This window comes from Phyllobates terribilis, unplaced genomic scaffold, assembly GCF_046119375.1.
Source record: "Phyllobates terribilis strain yellow unplaced genomic scaffold, ASM4611937v1 Scaffold_11__3_contigs__length_659146591, whole genome shotgun sequence".
NCBI lineage: Eukaryota > Metazoa > Chordata > Amphibia > Anura > Dendrobatidae > Phyllobates > Phyllobates terribilis.
In genome coordinates this window covers 326,826,190-326,851,490 of record NW_027362771.1, presented here as the reverse complement: position 1 = coordinate 326,851,490, position 25,301 = coordinate 326,826,190, and the positions used below count along the sequence as shown (strand labels likewise).

Genomic DNA, 25,301 nt, shown 5'->3' with positions numbered 1-25,301 from the left:
CTCCTGAAGATTACCACGCACATCCGTCCAAACTCTTTCCAAATCACCGGAAAAATTCTCCTCCTCAGGCACGGCAGATCCCAACTTGGAGAACGACCCAAACGACGGATGTCTCCCAGAACAACAAAAAAAAGGCGAACAACCAGCAGAAGAAGATGTATGATTGTTCAGAGCAAATTCGGCAAGTGGCAGAAACTCAGACCACCCCTCTTGATTGTCTGCCACAAAACAACGCAAGAACTGCTCAACATCCTGGTTTTTCCTTTCTGTCTGGCCATTAGATTCAGGATGATATCCGGACGAAAACGACAAATGAATTCCCAACCTGTCACAAAAGGCACGCCAAAAACGAGCCACGAACTGAGGACCCCTATCAGAAACAATGTCAGTAGGAACGCCATGAAGTCTGACAATTTCCTTGACAAAGGCCTTAGCGAGAGTTTTAGCGCAGGGCAGTTTGACGAAGGGAACCAAGTGACACATCTTGCTAAAACGGTCCACGACCACCCAGATGACAGTAAAACCCTCAGAGGGGGGAAGGTCAGTTATAAAGTCCATAGCCAAATGTGTCCAAGGAGCACTGGGGACCTCCAAAGGACAAAGCAACCCCGCAGCAGGAGTATGTGAGGACTTAGATCTAGCACATACAGTACATTGGCGCACCCACTTAATGACTTCCTTCTGCCATCCAGGCCACCAAAAACTGCGACCCACCAGTCTCTTGGTCTCAGAGATTCCGGGATGACCTGCTAACCGAGATTTGTGACACTCAACAAACAAATCTCTCCTAAAGGTCCCAGGCACAAACAACCTCCCATGAGGAGTGTTAGAAGGGGCATTCTCCTGAGCTTTAAGAATCTCATCTTCCAAAACGGAGTCTAAAGCAGCTATCACAACACCTTCTTGTAAAATGTTTTCCTCTTTCTCAGCACCGACTATGGGAGAAAAACTGCGAGACAAGGCATCCGCCTTAACATTCTTAGTACCAGGGATGTAAGTAACGGAGAAATTAAACCGCGAGAAAAACAGTGCCCACCTAGCCTGACGGGCATTCAGGCGCTTGGCAGCATCAAGATATATCAGATTTTTATGATCTGTAAGAACCTGAACGGGAAATTCCGCACCTTCCAAGAAGTGGCGCCAGTGTTCAAATGCGAGTTTAATAGCCAATAATTCCCGATTACCAATATCGTAATTCAATTCAGTCTCCGAAAATTTTTTTGAAAAAAAGGCACAGGGATGTAACCCATCCCCGTTATCCTGAGACAATACTGCGCCAACCCCCACAGAGGAAGCATCAACCTCAACCAAAAACGGCCTAGTAACATCAGGCTGCATAAGGATGGGAGCAGAGGTGAACCTCTCCTTGAGATACACAAAAGCTTCAATGGCCTCAGAAGACCACTGAACCGCATCAGCACCTTTCCTGGTGAGATCCGTCAGAGGTTTGACAATACTAGAAAAATTTTTTATGAATTTTCTATAGTAATTGGCGAAACCCAAAAACCTCTGTATCGATTTCAAACCAATAGGCCTAGGCCATTCCTGCACAGCCTGAACCTTAACCGGATCCATCTCAAAACCTTTGCTGGAGATAATGTAGCCCAAAAAACTAATTCTCTGTACAGCGAACTCACATTTCTCCAGCTTAGCAAAAAGCGAATTGTCCATTAATAACTGTAATACCTCACGCACGCTCCGCCAATGAGACTCCAGATCCGGCGAATAAATCAAAATGTCATCCAAATACACAACCACATTTTTACCGATCAAAGGTCTAAGGATGTCATTAATCAGATTCTGAAAAAATGCAGGAGCATTAGTAAGACCAAAAGGCATAACCAGATTCTCAAAATGACCCACAGGAGTGTTAAAAGCAGTCTTCCATTCATCACCCTCCTTCATGCGCAACAGATTGTATGCCCCCTTAAGGTCAATTTTAGAGAACCACTTGGCCCCCAATAACTGGTTAAACAGATCAGGAATCAATGGCAGTGGGTAAGGATTGCGTACCGTAATTTTGTTAATCTCACGAAAATCCAGACAAGGACGTAAACCGCCGTCCTTTTTTTTTACAAAAAAAAATCCAACCGCCACAGGAGACTTAGAGGGCCTAATGTGACCGGCGGCCAAACTTGTCTGTATGTATTCCTCCAAAGCCTTCCTCTCAGGAATAGTAAGATTAAATAAACGACTTTTAGGAAGAGTCGCTCCAGGGACAAATTCAATAGAACAATCATAGTCTCTATGGGGAGGCAAAACCTGCGATTCCTTCTCAGAAAAAACTCTCCAAAAATCCTGAATAGGAACAGGCAATTCTCCCCTATCCAAAGCTGCAATACGCCCGTTACAACACTTGTCATAACATTTATGGCTCCAGGATTTAATTTCACTGGTAGACCAATCCAGTACAGGATTGTGAAATTTTAACCAGGGCAAACCCAATATTACTGGAGAAGGCAAGTTATTCAACACTACCAAATCCAATTTCTCATGGTGAACACCATTAATAGTGAGAGGAAATTCACTGACCTTGAGAGTAATATTCTTCAAAGGGGAACCATCCACCGAAACCACAGCAATGGGGGATGATAAAGGTTCAGGTTTTAAATTGAGTTTTTCCACGAATCCCCCATCAATTACATTCAGTGTAGACCCGCAATCAACAAACACCCGAAATTCCATAAATTTTTCCTGAGCAATCGTGGAAGCAGCTAAAAATATACCCTTGGAATTTAAACAGGCAATACGGGCATGACTGACCATTTTTTTTTCTTTCTTCATACGAAGCTCACAGCCTTTAATCAAATGACCAGATTTTCCGCAATAGAAGCACAAGCCTTCCGAAAAACGACGGTTTTTTTCTTGAGAGCGAGGTGCCACCGATCCAATCTCCATCGGTTCACCACTGTTAGTACACACATTCTCATAACCAGAAACTGACATAGCAGAGGATTTGCTCTCATTAACCCTTGCACGCAGTCTCCTATCCACCCGTATAGCTAATTGCATAGCCTGTTGCAAATCTTCAGGTGTAGGATAAGCAATTAGCAGGTCTTTAACCCTTTCACTGAGCCCAGCAAGAAATAGACTTTTCAGAGCAGAATTGTTCCACCCTGTTTGAGTAGACCAACGACGAAAATGAGTACAATATTTTTCGACATTACCTGATCCTTGTTTTAAACGTCTCAACTCAGTCTCAGCTGATGCCACACGGTCAGGATCATCATATAATAGTCCCAAAGCAGAAAAAAAACTATCCACTGATCTGAAGCATGTATCACTAGGTTGCAAAGAAAAGGCCCACTCCTGAGGCTCCTTGCGCAAAAGTGACATTATGAACCCTACGCGCTGGGATTCATCCCCAGAGGACTTGGGTCTCAAACGAAAATACAATAAGCAAGCATTTTTGAATGAAAAAAATTCTCGATGTTCACCAAAAAATAAATCCGGCAAACATACCTTAGGCTCCAAGAAATGTGCTCCAGGACAGTTACTCACGTGCTGACGGAGCTCGGCCACCTCCAGAGAGAGTCCCTGCAGGCGATGAACCAAATCCTGAACCGACACCATGATGGAACAGAAAAATCTTTCCTTAGAGAATTTGCGGGCTGGACTTACTGTTATGTTCTGCTACCAGAGCTAAGGAAAGAGAGGAGATCTGTCCCTACAATAGAACCCAGCTGAATCCCTACGATGTAACAGGGGACCTGATCCTGCGATCAGACCTGCTAAAGTCCTAAGCTAGTCTGTACGAAGACCTATAGATGTGGGGAGGGAATCCCTACAAGTACTAAGGACTGGGAGGAATATGGGACACCTCCTAACAGAAATAGTAGCAGACAGACGAACAAACAAAATATATAGAACATAGAGGTCAGTAGACCAAGCAAACTAACAGAGCAAGACACAGAGCACAGGCTAGCTAGAAAGTAGATATACAATGAAGTCCAGCAAAGCCAGAAGGGCGGAGCAGGATCAAATAGGCCAACAAGGTCATGTGACCAGCAAAGGAAAAAAAACCCAACAGCAAGGTTCTAACACTCTTGCCTGCTCACCTGGGAGCGCTCACCTGCTACCTGTCTGCTAGCCTACCTGGAGGCTCTGCCGTCACTTGCCGTGACCACCTGCCCGTCCAGAGACTCTTGCCCGCTCACCTGGGAGCGCTCACCTGCTACCTGCCTGCTAGCCTACCTGGAGGCTCTGCTGTCACTTGCCGTGACCACCTGCCTGTCCAAAGACTCTCGCCCGCTCACCTGGGAGCGCTCACCAGCTACCTGCCTGCTGTCCTTCTACCCAGAGACTGTCCCTGTCACTTGCCGTGAGTACCCGTCCTTCTACTCAGAGACTGTCCCTGTCACTTGCCGTGACTACCTGCCCTTCTACCCAGAGACTGTCCCTGTCGCTTGCCGTGACTACCTGCCCGTCTTCCCTGGGAGCCACCCGCTTCCTTACAAGGACCGCCCCCTTGTATAGTTGCTCAGAGGTTCCGCCTCCCAGACCCGTTACAGTTTGCTTGGGCAGTGGAACCCGGTGGCACCCAAGCTCCCTCGCTCTCGGACCTATGTCATGAACTGTCCCGTCAGAGGTCCCAACATGAGTCCATCCTGAGTCATCTGCGGAATGTCAACTCTCGCCTGGACACTCTGACTGCTCCACCAGCAACCGCCGCTAGTGTCATGACTCGCAGCCCCGCAGCGCCGCTGCCCACCAATACCATGGCTTCCTGCCCCGGACCCCGGCTTTCTGCACCTCCACGCTTCGGAGGCGACCCCGCTCAAGCTCGGGGCTTCATAAACCAGTGCACCCTGCACTTTGAACTCCTGTCCCACCAGTTTATCTCCGACCGGGCCAAAGTAGCCTTCATCATGTCCCATCTCACGGGGGAGGCACTGGCTTGGCTAAATCCTCTATGGGAGAGAGGAGACCCCCTGGTGTCCAACCTGCCAGCCTTTCTCATGGCTTTCCGGAAAGTCTTCGACGAACCCGGACGGAAGATCTCATCCGCATCATCTCTGCTACGCCTCCTTCAAGGAAATCTCACCGTGGGCCAATATGCCATACGGTTCCGTACCCTTGCTTCAGAGCTGGCCTGGGATAACGACGCCCTGGTGTCTGTCTTTTGGGAGGGTCTGTCCGGCCGTATTAAAGATGAACTCGCCGGTCGAGACATACCTACCACTCTCGACGACTTAATAACTCTTGCCACCCGGATTGACATCCGGTTCCAGGAACGCGCCAAAGAGGCCACCCGTGAGAGGAGGTTTCCACGTCTAGCCTCTACCTTTCAGAAACCTGTCACTTCTCCCGCTACTCCCCAGGTGCACTCACTCGAGCCTATGCAGGTCGACCAGACCAAGATGGTCAAAACCCGTCAAGAGCTACGCCGTGCCGAGGGGAGCTGCTTCTACTGTGGCAGTAAGGAGCACCGGATCCGTTCCTGCCCGGAGAGGTCGGGAAACGCCTGTGTCTAGGATCGCTCAGAGAGGTCGTCCTAGACAAGAGTAAACCCTCTCCATCTCTGTTGCTGTCGGTCTCTATCATCTGCGGGGAGAACCGTTATTTTGAACTAGCCCAACTTGACTCTGGAGCTGCCGGAAATCTCATTTCTCAGTCTCTGGTAGAGAAATACCGCATTCCAACCAAACCTCTGGCTGTACCCTTATCTGTCGCTGCTGTGGATGGGGGCCTCTTACCACATCCCATCCAACTCATCACCGAATCCATAACCCTGCAGGTGGGAATGCTGCACTCTGAGAGCATCTTCTTTCATGTTCTGCCTGGACTCTCTCACGCCCTCTTACTAGGCCTACCTTGGCTTCAGAGACATGCACCCGTGCTTGATTGGCAGACCGGAGAAGTCCTTCGCTGGGGACAGGACTGCCATAAGACTTGTTTAGTTCCCGTCCATCCTGTCCGTCCTTCTCCTACTCCAGCCATTCTACCTGGTCTTCCGGTTCCTTATTGGTCGTATGCGGACGTCTTTAATAAAAAGGAGGCAGAGACATTACCCCCTCATAGACCATACGACTGCCCAATCGACCTGATGCCCGGCGCTACTCCTCCCCGTGGGCGCATTTACCCTTTGTCCGCTGCTGAGACCCGATCCATGTCAGAATATATTGAGGAGAATCTGGCCCGGGGATTCATCCGGAAATCTACTTCCCCGGCGGGAGCAGGCTTCTTCTTCGTCAAAAAGAAGGATGGCTCACTCCGTCCCTGTATAGACTATAGAGGCCTTAACCAGATCACGGTGAAGAATAAATACCCCCTTCCGCTCATTCCGGAATTATTTGACCGTCTGAGGGGGGCTAGAATCTTCACCAAGCTGGACCTCCGTGGGGCGTATAACCTGGTCCGTATCCGTCAGGGGGATGAATGGAAGACGGCATTCAACACCCGGGACGGCCACTATGAGTACCTGGTAATGCCCTTCGGTCTCTGTAACGCTCCCGCCGTCTTTCAAGAGTTGGTCAATGACATCTTCCGGGACCTTCTCTACTCCTGCGTAGTGGTGTACCTGGACGACATCTTGGTCTTCTCTCTGGATCTCCCCACACACCGGAGGGATGTTCGTCAGGTTCTGCTCAGGCTCAGGCAGAACCACCTCTACGCTAAATATGAGAAGTGCCTCTTTGAGCAGACCTCGCTTCCGTTTTTGGGCTACATAATCTCTCAGACCGGCCTACGAATGGATCCTGAGAAACTGTCTGCCATCGAGAAGTGTCCTCGACCAGAGGGGTTGAAGGCTATTCAGCGGTTCCTGGGCTTCGCCAACTACTACCGCCTCTTCATACCGCACTTCTCTTCCCGGACTGCCCCAATCTCTGCGCTCACCCGTAAGGGCACTAATCCCAGAGAATGGCCGCCCGAAGCTGAGGAAGCCTTTCTTTCCTTAAAACAGGCTTTCTCTTCCGCCCCGGTGCTGCATCGCCCGGACGGCAACAAGCAATTCTTCCTGGAAGTTGACGCCTCCTCCTCTGGAGCCGGAGTGGTACTTACCCAAAAATCGTCTTCCGGGAGAATGGTAACTTGCGGCTTCTTCTCCAAACTCTTCTCCTCTTCCGAGCGCAACTATTCTATAGGAGACCGAGAGTTATTGGCCATTAAGCTGGCATTGGAAGAGTGGCGTTACCTGCTCGAGGGGGCTCTTCACCCGGTAATAATTTACACGGACCACAAGAACTTTGCTTACCTCCAGGGTGCCCAGAGACTTAACCCGCGCCAAGCCCGGTGGTCCTTGTTTTTTGCTCGCTTTGATTTTGTTCTTCATTTTCGCCCGGCTGACAAAAACATCAAAGCTGACGCCTTGTCCCGATCCTTCCTGGTGTCTGATCTTGAGGAGGAACCTAAACACATCATCGATCCCGCCAGAGTAATGCAGGTGGCCCCCGTGAGTCTAAATCGTCTCCCTCCCGGTAAGACGTTCGTAATGGTACCTGATCGGGAGAAGATCCTACACTGGGGTCACTTGTCTAAGCTTGCTGGCCATGCCGGTCAGAAAAAGACCCTCCAGCTTATCACTCGGCACTACTGGTGGCCTACCCTGCACAAGGACGTAATAGACTTTGTTTCTGCCTGTGTGTCCTGCGCCCGCAACAAGGTTCCGAGACACCTGCCAGCCGGTCGCCTCCTTCCTCTTCCAGTACCTGCTGCCCCCTGGCAGCATATAGCTATGGACTTCATAACAGATCTCCCTGTCTCTACCGGTTGTACGGTCATTTGGGTGGTCGCTGACCGGTTTTCCAAAATGGCTCATTTCGTTCCCCTGCCAGGCCTCCCGTCTGCACCCGAGCTGGCTAAAGACTTTATCCACCACATCTTCCGTCTCCATGGCCTGCCCCTCCACATCGTGTCGGATCGTGGGGTTCAGTTCACCTCACGCTTCTGGAGAGCCAAATGTAAGCTGCTACACGTCAACCTGGACTTCTCCTCCGCATACCACCCACAGTCCAATGGTCAAGTGGAGCGGATCAATCAGATCCTGACCAGTTACCTCCGGCACTTCGTTAATGCCCACCATTCAGACTGGGTGGATCTCCTGCCATGGGCCGAATTCTCTTACAATAATCACGAGAGCGAATCTTCCTCCAAATCCCCGTTTTTTGTAGTCTTCGGTCAGCATCCTCGGATCCCATTTCCCGTCTCCACCTCGGTGGACAATCCAGCTGCGGAATCTCTCGTTAGCAAATTTTCCTCCATTTGGGAGAGTACCCGATCCGCACTCCTTCAGTCATCCGAGCGGATGAAAAAACACGCTGACAAAAAACGCCTGGATCCTCCACAATTCCGTCCTGGAGATAAAGTCTGGCTCTCGTCCAAGTATGTCCGGCTCAAGATTCCTTCCTACAAGTTAGGGCCTCGGTTCATCGGCCCACTAGAAGTTATCAAACAAATCAACCCAGTGGCCTATAAATTGAAACTCCCGGCCAACTTGCGGATCCCTAACTCCTTCCATGTATCTCTCCTCAAACCCGTGGTACTTAACTCTTTTTCCAAGTCTACAGGTACGCCTCCTGCTCCGGTTTCTGCTGAGAACGAGTTTGAGGTAGAGAACATTCTGGCCATCAAAAGGGTAAGAGGAAAAACCTTTTTTCTGGTAGATTGGAAGGGGTTTGGTCCTGAGGCGAGAACGTGGGAGCCCCGGGAGAACATCCATGCCCCTCTCATCCTTGATAAATTTCTGTCTGGCCTAAAAAAGGGGGGGCCTAAAGGGGGGGGTACTGTAGCGTCGGCGCCCCTGCCTCCTGCTAGGCAGGGACGCTGTTCCCCTCACCTCTCCACTCCGTGTCCGGCGTCCTCCTCCCGCTCTGCTGGCAGCGCGCGCTGCTTCCCGGCCACTGTGCTTAGTGCGCGTTCCGCGCGCTCCCCCTCTCTTAAAGGGGCCGCGCATGCCGTCCTAAGGAGTCCCCGGCCAATGGCCGGAGGACCTCACCATATATAAGGCACCTCCTCCAAATGGAGGTGCCCGAGCAATGTTGTTGCAAAGCCTTCACTCTGCTTCAGCCCTCAGGTCCCGTTACCAGTTACCTGCCAGTCACCTGCCAGATTCCTGCCTGTTACCTGCCAGTCACCTGCCAGATTCCTGCTTGATACCTGCCTGATATCCGTTTACCTGCTTGCAAGCCTGCGGTCCGACGGTCTGCCTTCCGACACCTGTCAGTCTGTCTATGGACCAGCCTGTCCGCTCACCTGGGAGCGCTCACCTGCTACCTGTCTGCTAGCCTACCTGGAGGCTCCGCCGTCACTTGCCATGACCACCTGCCTGTCCAGAGACTCTTGCCTGCTCACCTGGGAGCGCTCACCTGCTACCTGTCTGCTAGCCTACCTGGAGGCTCTGCCGTCACTTGCCGTGACCACCTGCCTGTCCAGAGACTCTTGCCTGCTCACCTGGGAGCGCTCACCAGCTACCTGCCTGCTGTCCTTCTACCCAGAGACTGTCCCTGTCACTTGCCGTGAGTACCCGTCCTTCTACTCAGAGACTGTCCCTGTCACTTGCCGTGACTACCTGCCCGTCTTCCCTGGGAGCCACCCGCTTCCTTACAATTACCGCCCCCTTGTATAGTTGCTCAGAGGTTCCGCCTCCCAGACCCGTTACAATGATCTTCTAGAGAAAGCCTCGGACAAAAAGAAGGCCCTCCCGGAACCTAGAAATATAAGGAAAATGCCTTTTTGTCCCTCCCAGGAGCAGACCCCTCAATATAGGGGTAAAGAGAAAACAGGACGATGGAGCTACCCAAAAGGTAGAGGAGGCAAGAATCTTTTTCTCTCCCAAGATCAATGTCGGAACAAACCATGACTTCAGGACAGTCAGGGGCTGCATCTCAAATTTTCTCCCTCAGTGGAAAGAAATCTGCTCAGACCCATGGGTCTTGAAGGTAGTCGAGTTTGGAGTAAAAATAAATTTCTCCTCCTATCTTCCACAGAGAATAAAGTTAACACAGCTCTCTTCTCAGAGTTGGCAGGCCACCCTGATATCCGGTCTAACAGACCAATTGTCCTCAGAGGTGATATCCCTGGTACCTACAGGGGAGATAGGCAGAGGACATTATTCCAGACTCTTCCTAATAAAAAAAACAAATGGCTCACACTGAATTATAATCAATCTAAGGCCACTGAATCAGTATATCCACTACCAGCGATTCAAGATGGAATCTATCAGATCGACGGTCCTCCTGATAGGACAGGCCACAATAGATCTCCAGGATGCATATTACCACCTCCCCATACATCCACTTTACAGGAGGTTCTTAAGATTCGCAGTGGCTCAAGGGGAACAAATAGTCCACTACCAGTTCAATGTTCTCCCATTCGGGATATCATCAGCCCCGCGAATATTTACAAAGGTCATAGCAGAAGTCATGGCTTATATTCGGGGTCAGAATATTTCAATAGTACCATACCTCGACGACCTGTTATTAATCGGGCCCTCAGTACCATTACTCCAAGAACATATACAGTTGACGATCCTATCTTCTCTGGGCTGGTTAGTGAACCACAAAAAATTGGATATGGTTCCATATATGACAAAAACGTTTCTAGAAGTACTATTGGATTCCCACAGCAAGATGTAATTTCTGCCCAAACAAAAACAGGTGATGCTAAAAGCAAAGGTCAATGTCCTGAGAAACAGGAGATCAGTATCATTGAGAGATGCCATGTCAGTCCTCGGGTCTACGACATCCTGTATCCAGATGGTGGCCTGGGCTCAGGCGCATACCCGAACATTACAGACCCACATCCTTACGAATTGGGATGGATCTCCACGGTCTCTGAACAGGAGAATCCCTATACTACCACGGGTAAAGACCTCTCTATTCTGTTGGCTGAGCGTAAAAAATCTGAACAGAAGAGTACCATGGATCCAGAATCTCCTGGTAACCATAAGAGTGGATGCCAGCGGGAAGGGATGGGGAGCCATGGTCTCCCAAGAGCTATTCCAGGGTATATGGATCAAAGAGGTGAGCCAGCGCTCATCAAATTTCAGAGAATTAAAGGCCGAAGAAGAAGTCCTCAGCGCAGCAGACCCTCTGGTCCAGAAAACCCACATACAGTTATTTTCAGACAATGTCACCACAGTAGCCCACCTTCATTATCAAGGGGGCACAAAACACGAAAGTTTAAAAGCAGTCTCTGCGAGAATATTTTCCTGGGCCGAAGATCATCTTCTATCCCTGTCGGCTCTTCATATCACAGGTTCAGTCAATGTCCAGGCCTATTTATTAAGCAGAACAAAGATTCATCCAGGAGAGTGGAGCCTAAACCCAGACGTCTTCCAGATGTTAGTCGAGAGATGGGGCTATCCAAGGGTAGAGCTCTTCGCCGGACACCAGAACTCGAAGGTACCTCAATATTTCTCCCTGGATCCAAACGGCCCTTGTCTGGGCATGGACGCATTCGCTCACCAATGGGAATTCAAACTAGCGTATGCCTTTCCCCCACTGCCTATCCTTTCAAAAACCTTACAAAAGATAAGGACTGAAGTGACCAGATTAATCCTAGTGGCTCCTCTCTGGCCAAAAAGAAGTTAGTTCGGGACATTAACCAGTCTGAGTGTGGAGAGCCCTCTAATCCTTCCTCCCATCAAAGATCTCCTTCTCCACGCACCAATTCACCATTCGGATCCCGAGAGACTCCACCTAGCTGCCTGGCTTCTGAATTCCTGATATTAAAAGCAAGAGGCCTCTCAGAGAAAGTCATCAAAACTCTCCAGAAGAGCAGGAAACCTGTAACGAACACCATTTACAGTTAGGTCCATATATATTTGGACAGAGACAACATTTTTCTAATTTTGGCTCTAGACATTACCACAATAAATTTTAAACAAAACAATTCAGATGCAGTTGAAGTTCAGACTTTCAGCTTTCATTTGAGGGTATCCACATTTAAATTGGATGAAGGGTTTAGGAGTTTCAGCTCCTTAACATGTGCCACCCTGTCTTTAAAGGGACCAAAAGTAATTGGACAACTGACTCCAAGGCTATTTCATGGACAAGTGTGGGCAATCCCTTCGTTATGTCATTCTCAATTAAGCAGATAAAAGGCCTGGAGTTGATTTGAGGTGTGATGCTTGCATTTGGAAGGTTTTGCTGTGAAGTAAACATGCGGTCAAAGGAGCTCTCCATGCAGGTGAAACAAGCCATCCTTAAGCTGAAAAAACAGAAAAAACCCATCCGAGAAATTGCTACAATATTAGGAGTGGCAAAATCTACAGTTTGGTACATCCTGAGAAAGACAGAAAGCACTGGTGAACTCATCAATGCAAAAAGACCTGGGAGCCCACGGAAGACAACAGTGGTGGATGATCGCAGAATAATCTCCCTGGTGAAGTGAAACCCCTTCACAACAGCCAACCAAGTGAACAACACTCTCCAGGAGGTAGGCGTATCAATATCCAAATCTACCATAAAGAGAAGACTGCATGAAAGTAAATACAGAGGGTTCACTGCGCGGTGCAAGCCACTCATAAGCATCAAGAATAAAAAGGCTAGACTGGACTTTGCTAAAAAACATCTAAAAAAGCCAGCACAGTTCTGGAAGAACATTCTTTGGACAGATGAAACTAAGATCAACCTCTACCAGAATGATGGAAAGAGAAAAGTAGGGCGAAGGCATGGTACAGCTCATGATCCAAAGCATACCACATCATCTGTAAAACACGGCGGAGGCAGTGTGATGGCTTGGGCATGCATGACTGCCAGTGGCACTGGGTCACTAGTGTTTATTGATGATGTGACACAGGACAGAAGCAGCCGAATGAATTCTGATGTATTCAGAGCCATACTGTGTGCTCAGATCCAGCCAAATGCAGCCAAACTGATTGGTCGTCGTTTCATACTACAGATGGACAATGACCCAAAACATAAAGCCAAAGCAACCCAGGAGTTTATTAAAGCAAAGAAGTGGAATATTCTTGAATGGCCAAGTCAGTCACCTGATCTCAACCCAATTGAGCATGCATTTCACTTGTTAAAGACTAAACTTCAGACAGAAAGGCCCACAAACAAACAGCAACTGAAAACCACCGCAGTGAAGGCCTGGCAGAGCATCAAAAAGGAGGAAACACAGCGTCTGGTGATGTCCATGAGTTCAAGACTTCAGGCAGTCATTGCCAACAAAGGGTTTTCAACCAAGTACTAGAAATGAACATTTTATTTACAATTATTTAATCTGTCCAATTACTTTTGGTCCCTTTAAAAACAGGGTGGCACATGTTAAGGAGCTTAAACTCCTAAACCCTTCATCCAATTTTAATGTGGATACCCTCAAATGAAAGCTGAAAGTCTGAACTTCAACTGCATCTGAATTGTTTTGTTTAAAATTCATTGTGGTAATGTCTAGAACCAAAATTAGAAAAATGTTGTCTCTGTCCAAATATATATGGACCTAACTGTACCATAAGATCTGGAAAACCTTCTTAAAGTGGTGTACACCCACTCACCCAGACCCTCATATGGCCGATGTGACACAGATTCTAGATTTTCTACAAGAAGGTCTAGTCAAAAGTCTCAGACCTAGTACTCTTAAGGTCCAGGTAGCAGCGTTAGGCTCATACTTTGATCAAAAACTAGCAGAACATCAGTGGGTGAAGAGATTTATGACAGCAGCCACCCGCATCCACCCTAGAGTAACAGACTTGATTTCCCCCTGGGACCTTAACATTGTTCTGAAGGGGTTAACCCTTCCACCCTTTGAGCCCTTTTCAGTCATAAGACTGGACAGGCTGACCTGGAAAACTGCTTTCCTGGTGGCAATAACTACAGCCAGAAGAGTGTGTGAACTACAGGCCCTTTCGGTCAATGAACCCTACCTGAGAATCCTGGAAGATCGTCTAATTTTCCAACTTGACCCTTCATTTCTACCTAAGGTGGTCTCAAATTTCCACAGATCTCAGGAGATAATTCTTCCATCATTTTGTGACAACTCAAAAGACAAGAAAGAAATGGAATTCCACACTCTGGATGTTCGGAGAATAGTACTGCACTATCTTCAGGAAACAGAAGAAGGAAGGAAAGACAAGAAAGTATTTGTCTATACACAAGGTCCAAACAGAGGAAAGAAGGCAGCAAAATCCACAATAGCCAACTGGATTAAGAGGGCAATTACAGAAGCTTACCAGATCGAAGATCTGCCTCCTCTGGCAAAGCTCAAGGCCCATTCTACAAGGGCGATGTCTGTCTCCTGGGCTTAAAAAGCCAGCGCATCCATCGAAAAGATTTGTAGAGCTGCTACGTGGTCCTCGATTCATACTTTCTCCAAACACTACAGACTAGATCTAATGTCTGTTAGAGATTTAGCCTTCGGAAGGAAGGTCCTTCAGGCCATTGTCCCTCCCTAGTATATCTTTGGTATATCTCCTGTGTGCTGTTGTGGGGGGTTATTAGAGAAAATAGAATTAGACTTACCGGTAATTCGATTTCTAATAACCCACCACGACAGCATGGGTAATTTCCTCCCCCTCGCTTATTGTTTCTACGACAGCCGGATCAGTAGAAATAAAAATTAATTTGAAGCATCTATACTCTTGTGGTCCTTTGTAATAACACTGGAGGGAGGATGTGGGAGGGGCTATTTAAACCTCTTCGTATTTCCTGTCCCTATTTGGGTGGGGTTACATCCTCCTGTGTGGTGGGTTATTAGAAACCGAATTAGCGGTAAGTCTACTTCTATTTTCTTTTCCCACAGGGGATTAAATATTCTTAATACAAGTATTTTTTGTGTATTACAACTTGTTTAGGCACATGGTTGGTGCATTATACTGCTTGCATCATAGCTTTCAATAGGCAATATTTATTATTCAACTTATACACAGTTGACAGTATGTATGGTCCTTTTGATCTTAAAATACAGTAGGAACAGTAAGGTTATCATGCTGTTCATGTGGAGGGTATTGTGATGGAATTCACTGTGGGGGTATCATACTGTGGTTGTGAGGGTACTTTTGTAAGCATCATACTTTATGGGGGCAATGAAACAGGAGTCTATGGACTTCAATAGTAGGAAAATTACTTTGTAAGGGCTGAAAAGTTGTGAGATATGCTCTTCTGTGATCCTGCCAAATATTCATTTGTTGTTCTTTATTTTTTGGGGGTGTGGGGTTTTGGGAGGCAATTAGAACTTCTGCTATGGGGCCCTATGATTTCTATGTACGCCCCTGAAATTAATCTCTTCATATATTGCCCAGTATCTTCATTATACTATTTATAAAAATGAGGTTATATTTGTATCTAGCTAACTGGATAAGTAGTAATCAAGTACAATATTTAACCCCTTAAGGACCAGAGCATTTTCCGTTTTTGCTTTTTCGTTTTTTGCTCCCCTTGTTCCCAGAGCCATAGTGTTTTTATTTTTTGGTCAATATGGCCATGTGAGGGCTTATTTTTCGCGGGACGAGTTGTACTTTTCAACACCATTACTAGTTTTACCATATCGTGTACGGGAAAATGGGAAAAAAATTCCAAGTGCGGTAAAATTGCAAAAAAAGTGCAATACCACAGTTGTTTTTTATTTATTTTTTTTACCACGTTCACTGAATGCTAAAACTGACCTGCCATTCTTATTCTCCAGGTCATTACGACACCAAACATGTATAGGTTCTTTTATATTTAAATGGTGACAAAAAATTCCAAAATTTGGTAAAAAAAAAAAAAAAAATAGCGCCATTTTCTAAGACCTGTAGCGTCTCCATTTTTCGGGATCTGGGGTTATTGCATTTTATTACAATTTTGCGGCGACCAAAAATCGTAATTCTGGTGTTTAGAATTTTTTTCTCGTTACGCCGTTTACCGTTTGGATTAATTCTTTTATTATATTGATAGATTGGGCGATTTTGAACGCGGTGATACCAAATATGTCTATGTAGGGTTTTTTTTTATATATTTTATTTTGAATGGGGCGAAAGGGGGGTGATTTAAACTTTTATATTTTTTAATTTTTTTTTATATTTTTAAAAACTTTTTTTTCACTTTTTGCTTGCTTCAATAGTCTCCATAGGAGACTAGAAGAAGCAACTATCCGATCGCCTCTGCTACATACAGGGGATCAGCAGATCCCCTGCATATAGCAGAAATGGTCCTGTGCTATGAGCGCCGACCACTAGGTGGCGCTCATAGCTACCAGCTCATGACAACCACAGGCGTCTGCTGCAGACCCTGGGTTGTCATGCCCACCCATCGGTGACCCGCGATCACGTGACGGGGGTCGCCAATAGGCGGGGCTTAGGACGCGCTTCCCGGGAGAGCGCGTTAAATGCCGCTGTCGGAGATTGACAGCGGCATTTAACATGTTAACAGCCACGGGTGGATCGCGATTCCACCCGCGGCTGTTGCGGGCACATGTCAGCTGTAAGAATCAGCTGACATGTGCTCGGTTCAGTGCGGGCTCAGTGCAGCAGCCCTCACTGAACGGGGGGATTGCAACCTATGCGTACTAATACGGCATGGGTTGCAAAGGGGTTAACTGACCTTAGCTTTAACCCTACATAGGTAGGTCATTTCTTGCCACAACAATTTGGGACCGCCCGCTGCTGTTAACCTTTTAAATGCTGCTGTCAATCTCTGACAACAGCATTTAACATGAGCTAGCTGTGTGCGCTTCATTCCACCTGCCCATTGGCATGCCAGTGACGTGATCATCGGGAAATAATGAGTTGTCATGACAGCCGGGGGTCTGCTGATTACCCCCGTGCCTGTCATTGCGATAATCCTGTGAAAGCCAACCTGTACCTGGCGTTCATAGGAGATCATAATTCTGTGGATGCACAGCAGTGCTGATGCACTGCTACAGTGCTGGCCAAAAGTATTGGCACCCCTGCAATTCTGTCAGATAATACTCAGTTTCTTCCTGAAAATGATTGCAATCACAAATTCTTTGGTATTATTCTCTTCATTTAATTTGCTTGCAAAGAAAAAACACAAAAGAGAATGAAGCAAAAAACAAATCATTGATCATTTCACACAAAACTCCAAAAAAGGGCCGGACAAAAGTATTGGCACCCTCAGCCTAATACTTGGTTGCACAACCTTTAGCCAAAATAACTGCGAACAACCGCTTCCGGTAACCATCAATGAGTTTCTTACAATGCTCTGCTTGAATTGTAGACCATTCTTCTTTGGCAAACTGCTCCAGGTCCCTGATATTTGAAGGTGCCTTCTCCAAACTGCCATTTTGAGATCTCTCCACAGGTGTTCTATGGGATTCAGGTCTGGACTCATTGCTGGCCACCTTAGAAGTCTCCAGTGCTTTCTCTAAAACCATTTTATAGTGCTTTTGGAAGTGTGTTTTGGGTCATTGTCCTGCTGGAAGACCCATGACCTCTGAGGGAGACCCAGCTTTCTCACACTGGGCCCTACATTATGCTGCAAAATTTGTTGGTAGTTTTCAGACTTCATAATGCCATGCACACGGTCAAGCAGTCCAGTGCCAGAGGCAGCAAAGCAACCCCAAAACATCAGGGAACCTCCGCCATGTTTGACTGTAGGGACCGTGTTCTTTTCTTTGAATGCCTCTTTTTTATTCCTGTACACTCTATGTTGATGCTTTTTCCCAAAAAGCTCTACTTTTGTCTCATCTGACCAGAGAACATTTTTCCAAAACGTTTTAGGCTTTCTCAGGTAAATTTTGGCAAACTCCAGCCTGGCTTTTTTATGTCTCGGGGTAAGAAGTGGGGTCTTCCTGGGTATCTTACCATACAGTCCCTTTTCATTCAGATGCCGACGGATAGTACGGGATGACACTGTTGTACCCTCGGACTGCAGGGCAGCTTGAACTTGTTTGGATGTTAGTCGAGGTTCTTTATCCACCATCCGCACAATCTTGCGTTGAAATCTCTTGTCAATTTTTCTTTTCCGTCCACATCTAGGGAGGTTAGCCACAGTGCCATGGTCTTTAAACTTCTTGATGACACTGCGCATGGAAGACACAGGAACATTCAGGTCTTTGGAGATGGACTTGTAGCCTTGAGATTGCTCATGCTTCCTCACAATTTGGTTCCTCAAGTCCTCAGACAGTTCTTTGGTCTTCTTTCTTTTCTCCATGCTCAATGTGGTACACACAAGGACACAGGACAGAGGTTGAGTCAACTTTAATCCATGTTAACTGGCTGCAAGTGTGATTTAGTTATTGCCAACACCTGTTAGGTGCCACAGGTAAGTTACAGGTGCTGTTAATTACACGAATTAGAGAAGCATCGCATGATTTTTCAAAGGGTGCCAATACTTTTGTCCATCCCCTTTTTTAGGTGTGGTGTGGAATTATATCCAATTTGGCTTTAGGACAATTCTTTTTGTGTTTTTTTCATTGAAGACAAATTAAATGAAGAGAATAATACCAAAGAATTTGTGATTGCAATCATTTTCAGGAAGAAACTGAGTATTATCTAACAGAATTGCAGGGGTGCCAATACTTTTGGCCAGCACTGTATGTATAGCATAAGAAATCAGGTGATCGCAATTTCAAGTTCCCTAAAGGGACTATTATATATGATAAACAGTGAAAAAAAAAGTTTTTCAAAATATGAAAAAAATAAATAAAACTTAGCCCCTTTTGCCCCATTAAAAATAAAACAATGAAAAAAAAAATAAAAATACACATATTTGGTATCGCTATGTTTCTAAAAAAATCAATGTATCAAAATATAAAGTAATTAATCTGATTGGTAAACAGCATAATGAAAAAAATAAAAGAAAACTCCAGAATTAAGGTATTTTGGCCGCTGCAACATTGCAATTAAATACAAAATGGTATCAGTCTCAAAGTGTTTACCTGAAGCTCTGAAATACAGAATGACAGCACATCGCCAGGGTAGCTCCCATTGCCTCCCTTGTGACCGGCCAGCTCGATGATGTCATCACGTAATGATGTCATGTACTCGCTAGCATTACAAGACATGGAGCCTCAGAGACTGTCGCCGAGCGCTGGGGGGAACGAGTTAGTATGTGTTGTGCCTTTTTTTTAATGCATGTATGGGACATGTGCCTATGTATAGGAGGCTAAGTGAGGGCTTATACTGTATATAGGAGTCTATCTGGGGGCTCATACTGTATAAAGGAGACTGTGTTGGGGCTCATACTGTTTAAAGGGAGCTATGCGGGGGATCATACTGTATATAAGTATCTATATGGGGACTCATACTGTATATAAGGGGCTATATTAGGGATCATATTGTATATAGGAGTCTATGTAATGGCTATGTAATGGCTCATCCTGTATATAGGGAGCTATGTGGGGGCTCATACTGTATATAGGAGGCTATGTGACGGCTCATTCAGCATTCAATTAGTCATACATTATTTAGGAGGTTATTTTAGGGCTCATCCTGCATATAGAGAGCTATGTGGGGGCTTATCCTGTACATAGGGAGGCTATGTGAGGGCTCATACTGTATCTAGAAAGCTTTGTGGGGGCTCACACTGTATCTAGGGGGCTATGTGGGGATCATACTGTATATTTGGGGCTATATGAGGGCTTATACTGTATCTAGGGAGCTATGTGGTGGTTCATACTGTATATAGGGGGCTATGTGAGGGCTCATACTGTACCTAGGGAACTTGCAATTATTGCAATTATGTATGTCTCCCCCCCCAAAAAAAAATGGGCAGAACAAAATTGTTGGCACCTTTACAAAAATGTGGGTAAACAACTTTGTTTCGAGCATGTGATGCTCTTTCAAACTCACCTGTGGAGAGTGACAGGTGTGGGCAATATGAAAATCACACCTGAAACCAGATAAACAGGAGAGAAGTTGATTCCATCTTTGCATAGTGTGTGTGACATATTAAGCATGGAGAACAGAAAGGAGAAGAGAACTATCTGAGGACTCAAGAACCAATATTGTTCAACAATATGAACAATCCCAAGTCCATCTCCAGAGATCTTGATGTTCCTTGATGACCACAGCGTGCAACATAATTAAAAAGTTTACAACCCATGGCAATGTAGCTAATCTCCCTGGATGTGCACGGCATAGAAAAATTGATGAAAGGTTGCAACGCAGGATAGTCTGGATGGTGGATAAGAAGCCCCAATCAAGTTCCAAAGAAATTCAAGCTGTCCTACAAGCTCAGGGTGCATCAGTGTAAGTGCAAACTCTGTGAATTAAATGAAACTCTATGGCAGAAGACCCAGGAGGACCCCACAGCTGACACAGAGACATAAAAAGCTAGACTGCAGTTTGCAAAAATGTATGTGAGTAAGGCAAAATACTTCTAGGGGAGGTTCTTGTGGACAGATGAGCCCAAGATAGAGCTTTTTGGCAAAGCATATCATTCTACTGTTTATCAAAAATGGAATGAGGCCTACAATGAAAAGAACTCAGTAACTACAGTCAAATATTGCAGAGGTTCATAGATGTTTTGGGGTTGTTTTGCTGCCTCTGGCACTGGGAGCCTTGACTGTGTGCAAGGCATCATGAAATCTCAAGATTACCAAAGGATTTTGGGTCGCAATGTAGTGACCAGTGTCAGAAAGCTTTGTCTGTGTCCTATGTCATGGGTCTGTATGACCTCAAACATACTTCAAGAAGCACCCAGAAATGGATGGAAACAAAGCTCTGGAGAGTTCTGAAGTGACCAGCAATGAGTCCGGATCTAAATCCCATTGAACACCAATGGAGAGATCTTAAAATTGCTGTTTGGAGAAGGCACCATTCAAATTTGAGAGCCCTAGAGCAGTTTGCAAAAGAAGAGTGGTCAAAAATTTCAGTTGAGAGGTCTAAGAAGCTTGTTGATGGTTATATGAAGCGATTGATTGCAGTTATTTATTCAAAGGGAGTGCAACAAAATATTAAGTTGAGGATGTCAACATTTAGCCCGGCCCATTTTGGGGGTTTTGTGTGAAATTATGTCCAATTTGCCGTTTTTTGTGTTGTTCCAATACACTGAAGTGATCGCGTCTGCTGTCTCACACCTGATTGGTGGACGGAGGAACCTTCGGCTTCATCCTTCAACAAAGGATTCACCGCTGTCCGCATCCCTAGGATGTGGATAGCGGTGACAGCATGCAGCTTACTGGCAACTGACGAAGGCACAGTTCTGCCCAGGGGCCACCGTTTCAGCCCTTCGGTTGACAAACTCTGCATTAGAGCCTCTCTATGTCACTAGAGGCTGTCAGAACATAAGGTGAGAGGGATGACAAACTGATTGCCCGCAGAGCCAGACAATACAAGAGAAAGCTTCATTCTGTGCTGTGTCCTTTTCCTGTATCTATAGTGCTTTGAAAAAGTTTTCATATCATTTGAACTTTTCCCCATTTTTTTCATGTTACACCCACAAACTTAAATGTTTTTTATTGGAATTTTATGTGATATACCAACACAAAGTAGCAAGTATTTGTAAACTTTAATGGAAATGATACATGATTTTCTAAATATTTAAAAAATATAAATCTGAAAATTGTGCCTTTGTATTCAGCTCTGATGAGTCAATACTTTGTAGGACCATCTTTCGCTGCAATTACTGCTGCAACGCTTTTGCGGTCTGTCTCTACCAGCTTTGAACATCTAAAGGCTGAAAGATTTTCTCATTCTTTTTATAAACCACCTCTAGATCAGTGAGATTGGATGGAGAGAGTTTGTGAACCACAATTTTCAAGTCTGGCCACAGATTCTCAATGGGATTTAGTTCTTGACTTTGACTGGGCCATTCAAACATATGAATATGCTTTAATCTAAACCATTCCCATTGTACCTCTGACAGCATGTTTAAGGTCATTATCCTGCTGGAAGGTGAACCTATGCCTCAGTCTCAAGTCTTTTGCATCCTCTAAAAGGTTTTCCTCCAGAATGGTCCTGTATTTAGCTCCATCCATCTGCCCATCAACTCTGACCAGCTTGCATGTCCGTGCAGAAGAAAATCATCCCCACAGCTTGGTGCAGCCACTATTATGTTTGAGAAAAAAAAACCTTCAGAAACACAAGAATATTAGCTGTAAGTAAAAGAACAAATCTTTATTGATCAAAATTTCAAGAAAAGTCTAAAAGGAGAGTGTCAGACATAGGCAATGCCACACATAAAGCCTCCTGATACAGGCAACAGTAGTCAATAAGTAGTAATAAATATAGACACATAAAATTTCATATATAGAATGACACAAAATTTATATGATTCAATAAGTCGTCAATCTCCAGAGGTACACTCTGAAGACACTCTCCTTTTAGACTTTTTTTTAATACTTTTTTGAAATTTTGTTCAATAAAGATTTTAGAGAGCCCTTGATAGTGTTGGTCCATTAGGTAACTATCATGTTTGACGTTGGGGATGGTGTTTTTAGGGTGATGTGCAGTGTTAATTTTCCACCACACATAGTGATTTGCATTTAGCCGAAAAGTTCTACTTTGGTCTCATCTGAACAGAGCATCTTCTTCTACATTCTAGCTGTGTCCCCCACATAGATTTTTGCAATCTGAAAATGGGATTTTTTATGGTTTGCTTTCAAAAATGGCTTACTTCTTGCCACTCTTCCATAAAGGCTAGATGTGTGGAGTATATAACTAAGGCCACGTTCACACATTCAGTATTTGGTCAGTATTTTACATCAGAATTTGTAAGCCAAAAACAGGAGTGGGTGAAAAATGCAGATGTGGTGCAGATGTTCCTATTATACTTTTCTTCTGATTGTTCCACTCCTGATTTTGGCTTACAAATACTTGTGTAAAATACTGTCCAAATCGTGAAGGCGGCTTTATAGTTGTCTTGTGAACAGGTTCTCTCTCCTGAGCTGTGGATCTCTGCAGCTTCTCCAGAGTTACTATGGGCCTCTTGGCTGCTTCTCTAATTACCGTATTTTTTGGACTATAAGATGCACTTTTTCCCTCCAAAATTTTGGAGGAAAATGGGGGTTGCGTCTTATAGTCCGAATGTTGGGGGGGTGTATATATATGTGGGGAGTGGGGGAGCGGTAGCGGTGGAGTAGCGGGGCACAGGAGGCAGCAGCCTAAACTGTTCCCGCCGCTAAATAAAATTAATATTCAGTGCTCCCCACGCCCATGGGGCGTGGGGAGCACTGAATATTCATACTCCTTAATAGCAGCCACAATGCGGCTCCTGCTGCTGCCGGAATCGCCTGTGCCCGCTGTTAAAGGGCAGGAATATTCAACCTCTCTCCACGCCCATGGGCGTGGGGAGGGGTGAATATTCATGCCCTTTAATAAGCGGGCACACGAGATAGACCGGCAGCAGCAGGAACTGCAGCACGGCTACACTGTGTGCCGGCTATGAAGGAGAGTGAAGTCACTGCTCCCCGCGCACACAGTCCCGGTGTGGAGAGCAGTGACTTCCTGCAGCAGATCTCTCCATGTGAGTCGCGCATGGCGTCACTGCCATGCGCGACTCACATGGAGAGATCAGTGCGGGCAGACAGGACGCAGCGCTGGAGGAGAGAAGAAAGGTGAGTAGGAGTGTTTATTTATTTTTTTATGCGCAGCCTGATGGGGATTAGGGGGACAATGCATACTAGGGTATGGATGAGGGGGCCATACAAACCAGGGTAAGGATGAGGGGATTATACAAACCAGGATAAGGGTGAGGGGGCCATACATACCAGGGTACGGATGAGGGGGCCATACATACCGGGGTAAGGATGAGGTGACCATACATACCAGGGTAATGCTGAGGGGGCCATACATAACAGGATAAAGATGAGGGGGCCATACATACCAGGATAACTCTGAGGGGGCCATACATACCAGGATAACTCTGAGGGGGACATACATGACAGGATAAAGATGAGGGGGCCATACATACCAGGATAAGGATGATGGGTGCCATGCATACCAGGATAGGGATTAGGGGTGCCATGCATACGAGGATAGGGATTAGGGGTGCCATGCATACCAGGATAGGGATTAGGGGTGCCATGCATACCAGGATGGGGATGAGGGGTGCCATGCATACCAGGATGGGGATGAGGGGGCCATGCATTCCAGGACAGGGATGAGGGGTGCCATGCATATCAGGATAGGGATGAGGGGTGCCATGCATATCAGGATGGGGATGAGAGGTGCCATGCATACCAGGATGGGGATTGCTGTGCCATGCATACCAGGATGGGGATTGCTGTGCCATGCAAACCAGGATAGGGATTAGGGGTGCCATGCATACCAGGATAGGGATTAGGGGTGCCATGCATATCAGGACAGGGATGAGGGGTGCCATGCATACCAGGATAGGGATTAGGGGTGCCATGCATACCAGGATGGAGGGGTTCCATGCATACCAGGATGAAGGGATGCCAGGCATACCAGAATGGGGATGGGGACCATGTATAAAAGGAAGGGGGGAAGCATATATACCAGGATAGGGGATATTGTCAGAATTGGGGGATATTACCCCTATACCAGTGTCAGCAGAAGACCCCCTCCCCCTTAAAAGTGCATCATGAACACATTTTTTGCTTACATTTTTTTTTTTCCTCCTCTAAAACCTAGGTGCGTCTTATGGTCCGGTGCGTCTTATAGTCCGAAAAATACGGTAGTGCTCTCCTTGCTTGAAATGTCAGTTTAGGTGGATGGTTGTGCCATACTCTTTCCAGTTTTATATGATGGATGAGTGCTCCATGACATGTTCTGAGCTTGGGCTATTTTTTAATAACGTAACCCTGCTTTACTCGTCTCTACAAATTTATCCCTGACCTGTCTGGTGTGTTCCTTGACTTTCATGATGCTGTTTGATCCCTAATATTCTCAATTAAACCTGTGATGCCTTCACAGAACAGCTATAGTTATACTAAGAATAAATTACACACAAGTGGACTCAATTTACTAATTATGTGACTTCTGGAGGCAGGATTTTATTCAGGGGTATTAGACTACGGGGGGCTGAATACAAATGCACGTCACAATTTTCAGATTTATACGTTTAAAATAATAAAAAAAAACATGTATCATTTCCTTTACACTTCATATGCAAATTATCTCTTCAGAGTGGAAGAGGACTTGAACTCTAGTGCCAATAGCCTCACTGAAGAAACAATTTGCATATTTAATTTTCCAGAGGAGCATGCAAGGCATTTATGTCTCCTCATACTGGCATGCCAGACCTGGTTTGTCACTCTCCACGAGGAGAAATTTTACCCCTTAGATGCTTTTACACTTCACAAATACTTGTTACATTGTGTTGGTATATCACATAAAATTCCAATAAAATACATTTAAGTTTTTGGGTATAACATAAAAAAATGTGGAAAAGTTCACTGGGTATGAATACTTTTTCAAGGTCCTGTATATTCCTGGTTATGGGTTCTGTGCAGTAATTGATGTGAAGGTCCCTGCTGCTTCCAGAGACGGCTTAGGTAAGTATATGCATAAG

The 25,301-nt window shown here is 45.9% G+C and overlaps 1 protein-coding gene across 2 annotated transcripts in view; it reads right to left on the bottom strand.

The window, feature by feature from the left end:
* LOC141166189 (TRPM8 channel-associated factor homolog) overlaps nt 1–25,301 on the bottom strand; it is a 186,435-nt gene that overhangs the window by 74,984 nt on the left and 86,150 nt on the right. The window contains exon 7 of one of the 2 annotated variants that reach the window (XM_073652640.1): nt 21,738–21,874. The exons of the other annotated variant lie outside the window; for it this stretch is intronic. Coding sequence (XP_073508741.1) covers nt 21,759–21,874 — 116 coding nt within the window. The 3' untranslated portion in view covers nt 21,738–21,758. Of the gene's footprint in view, nt 1–21,737; nt 21,875–25,301 lie in introns of those variants that run through there. 2 annotated transcript variants of the gene reach the window in all.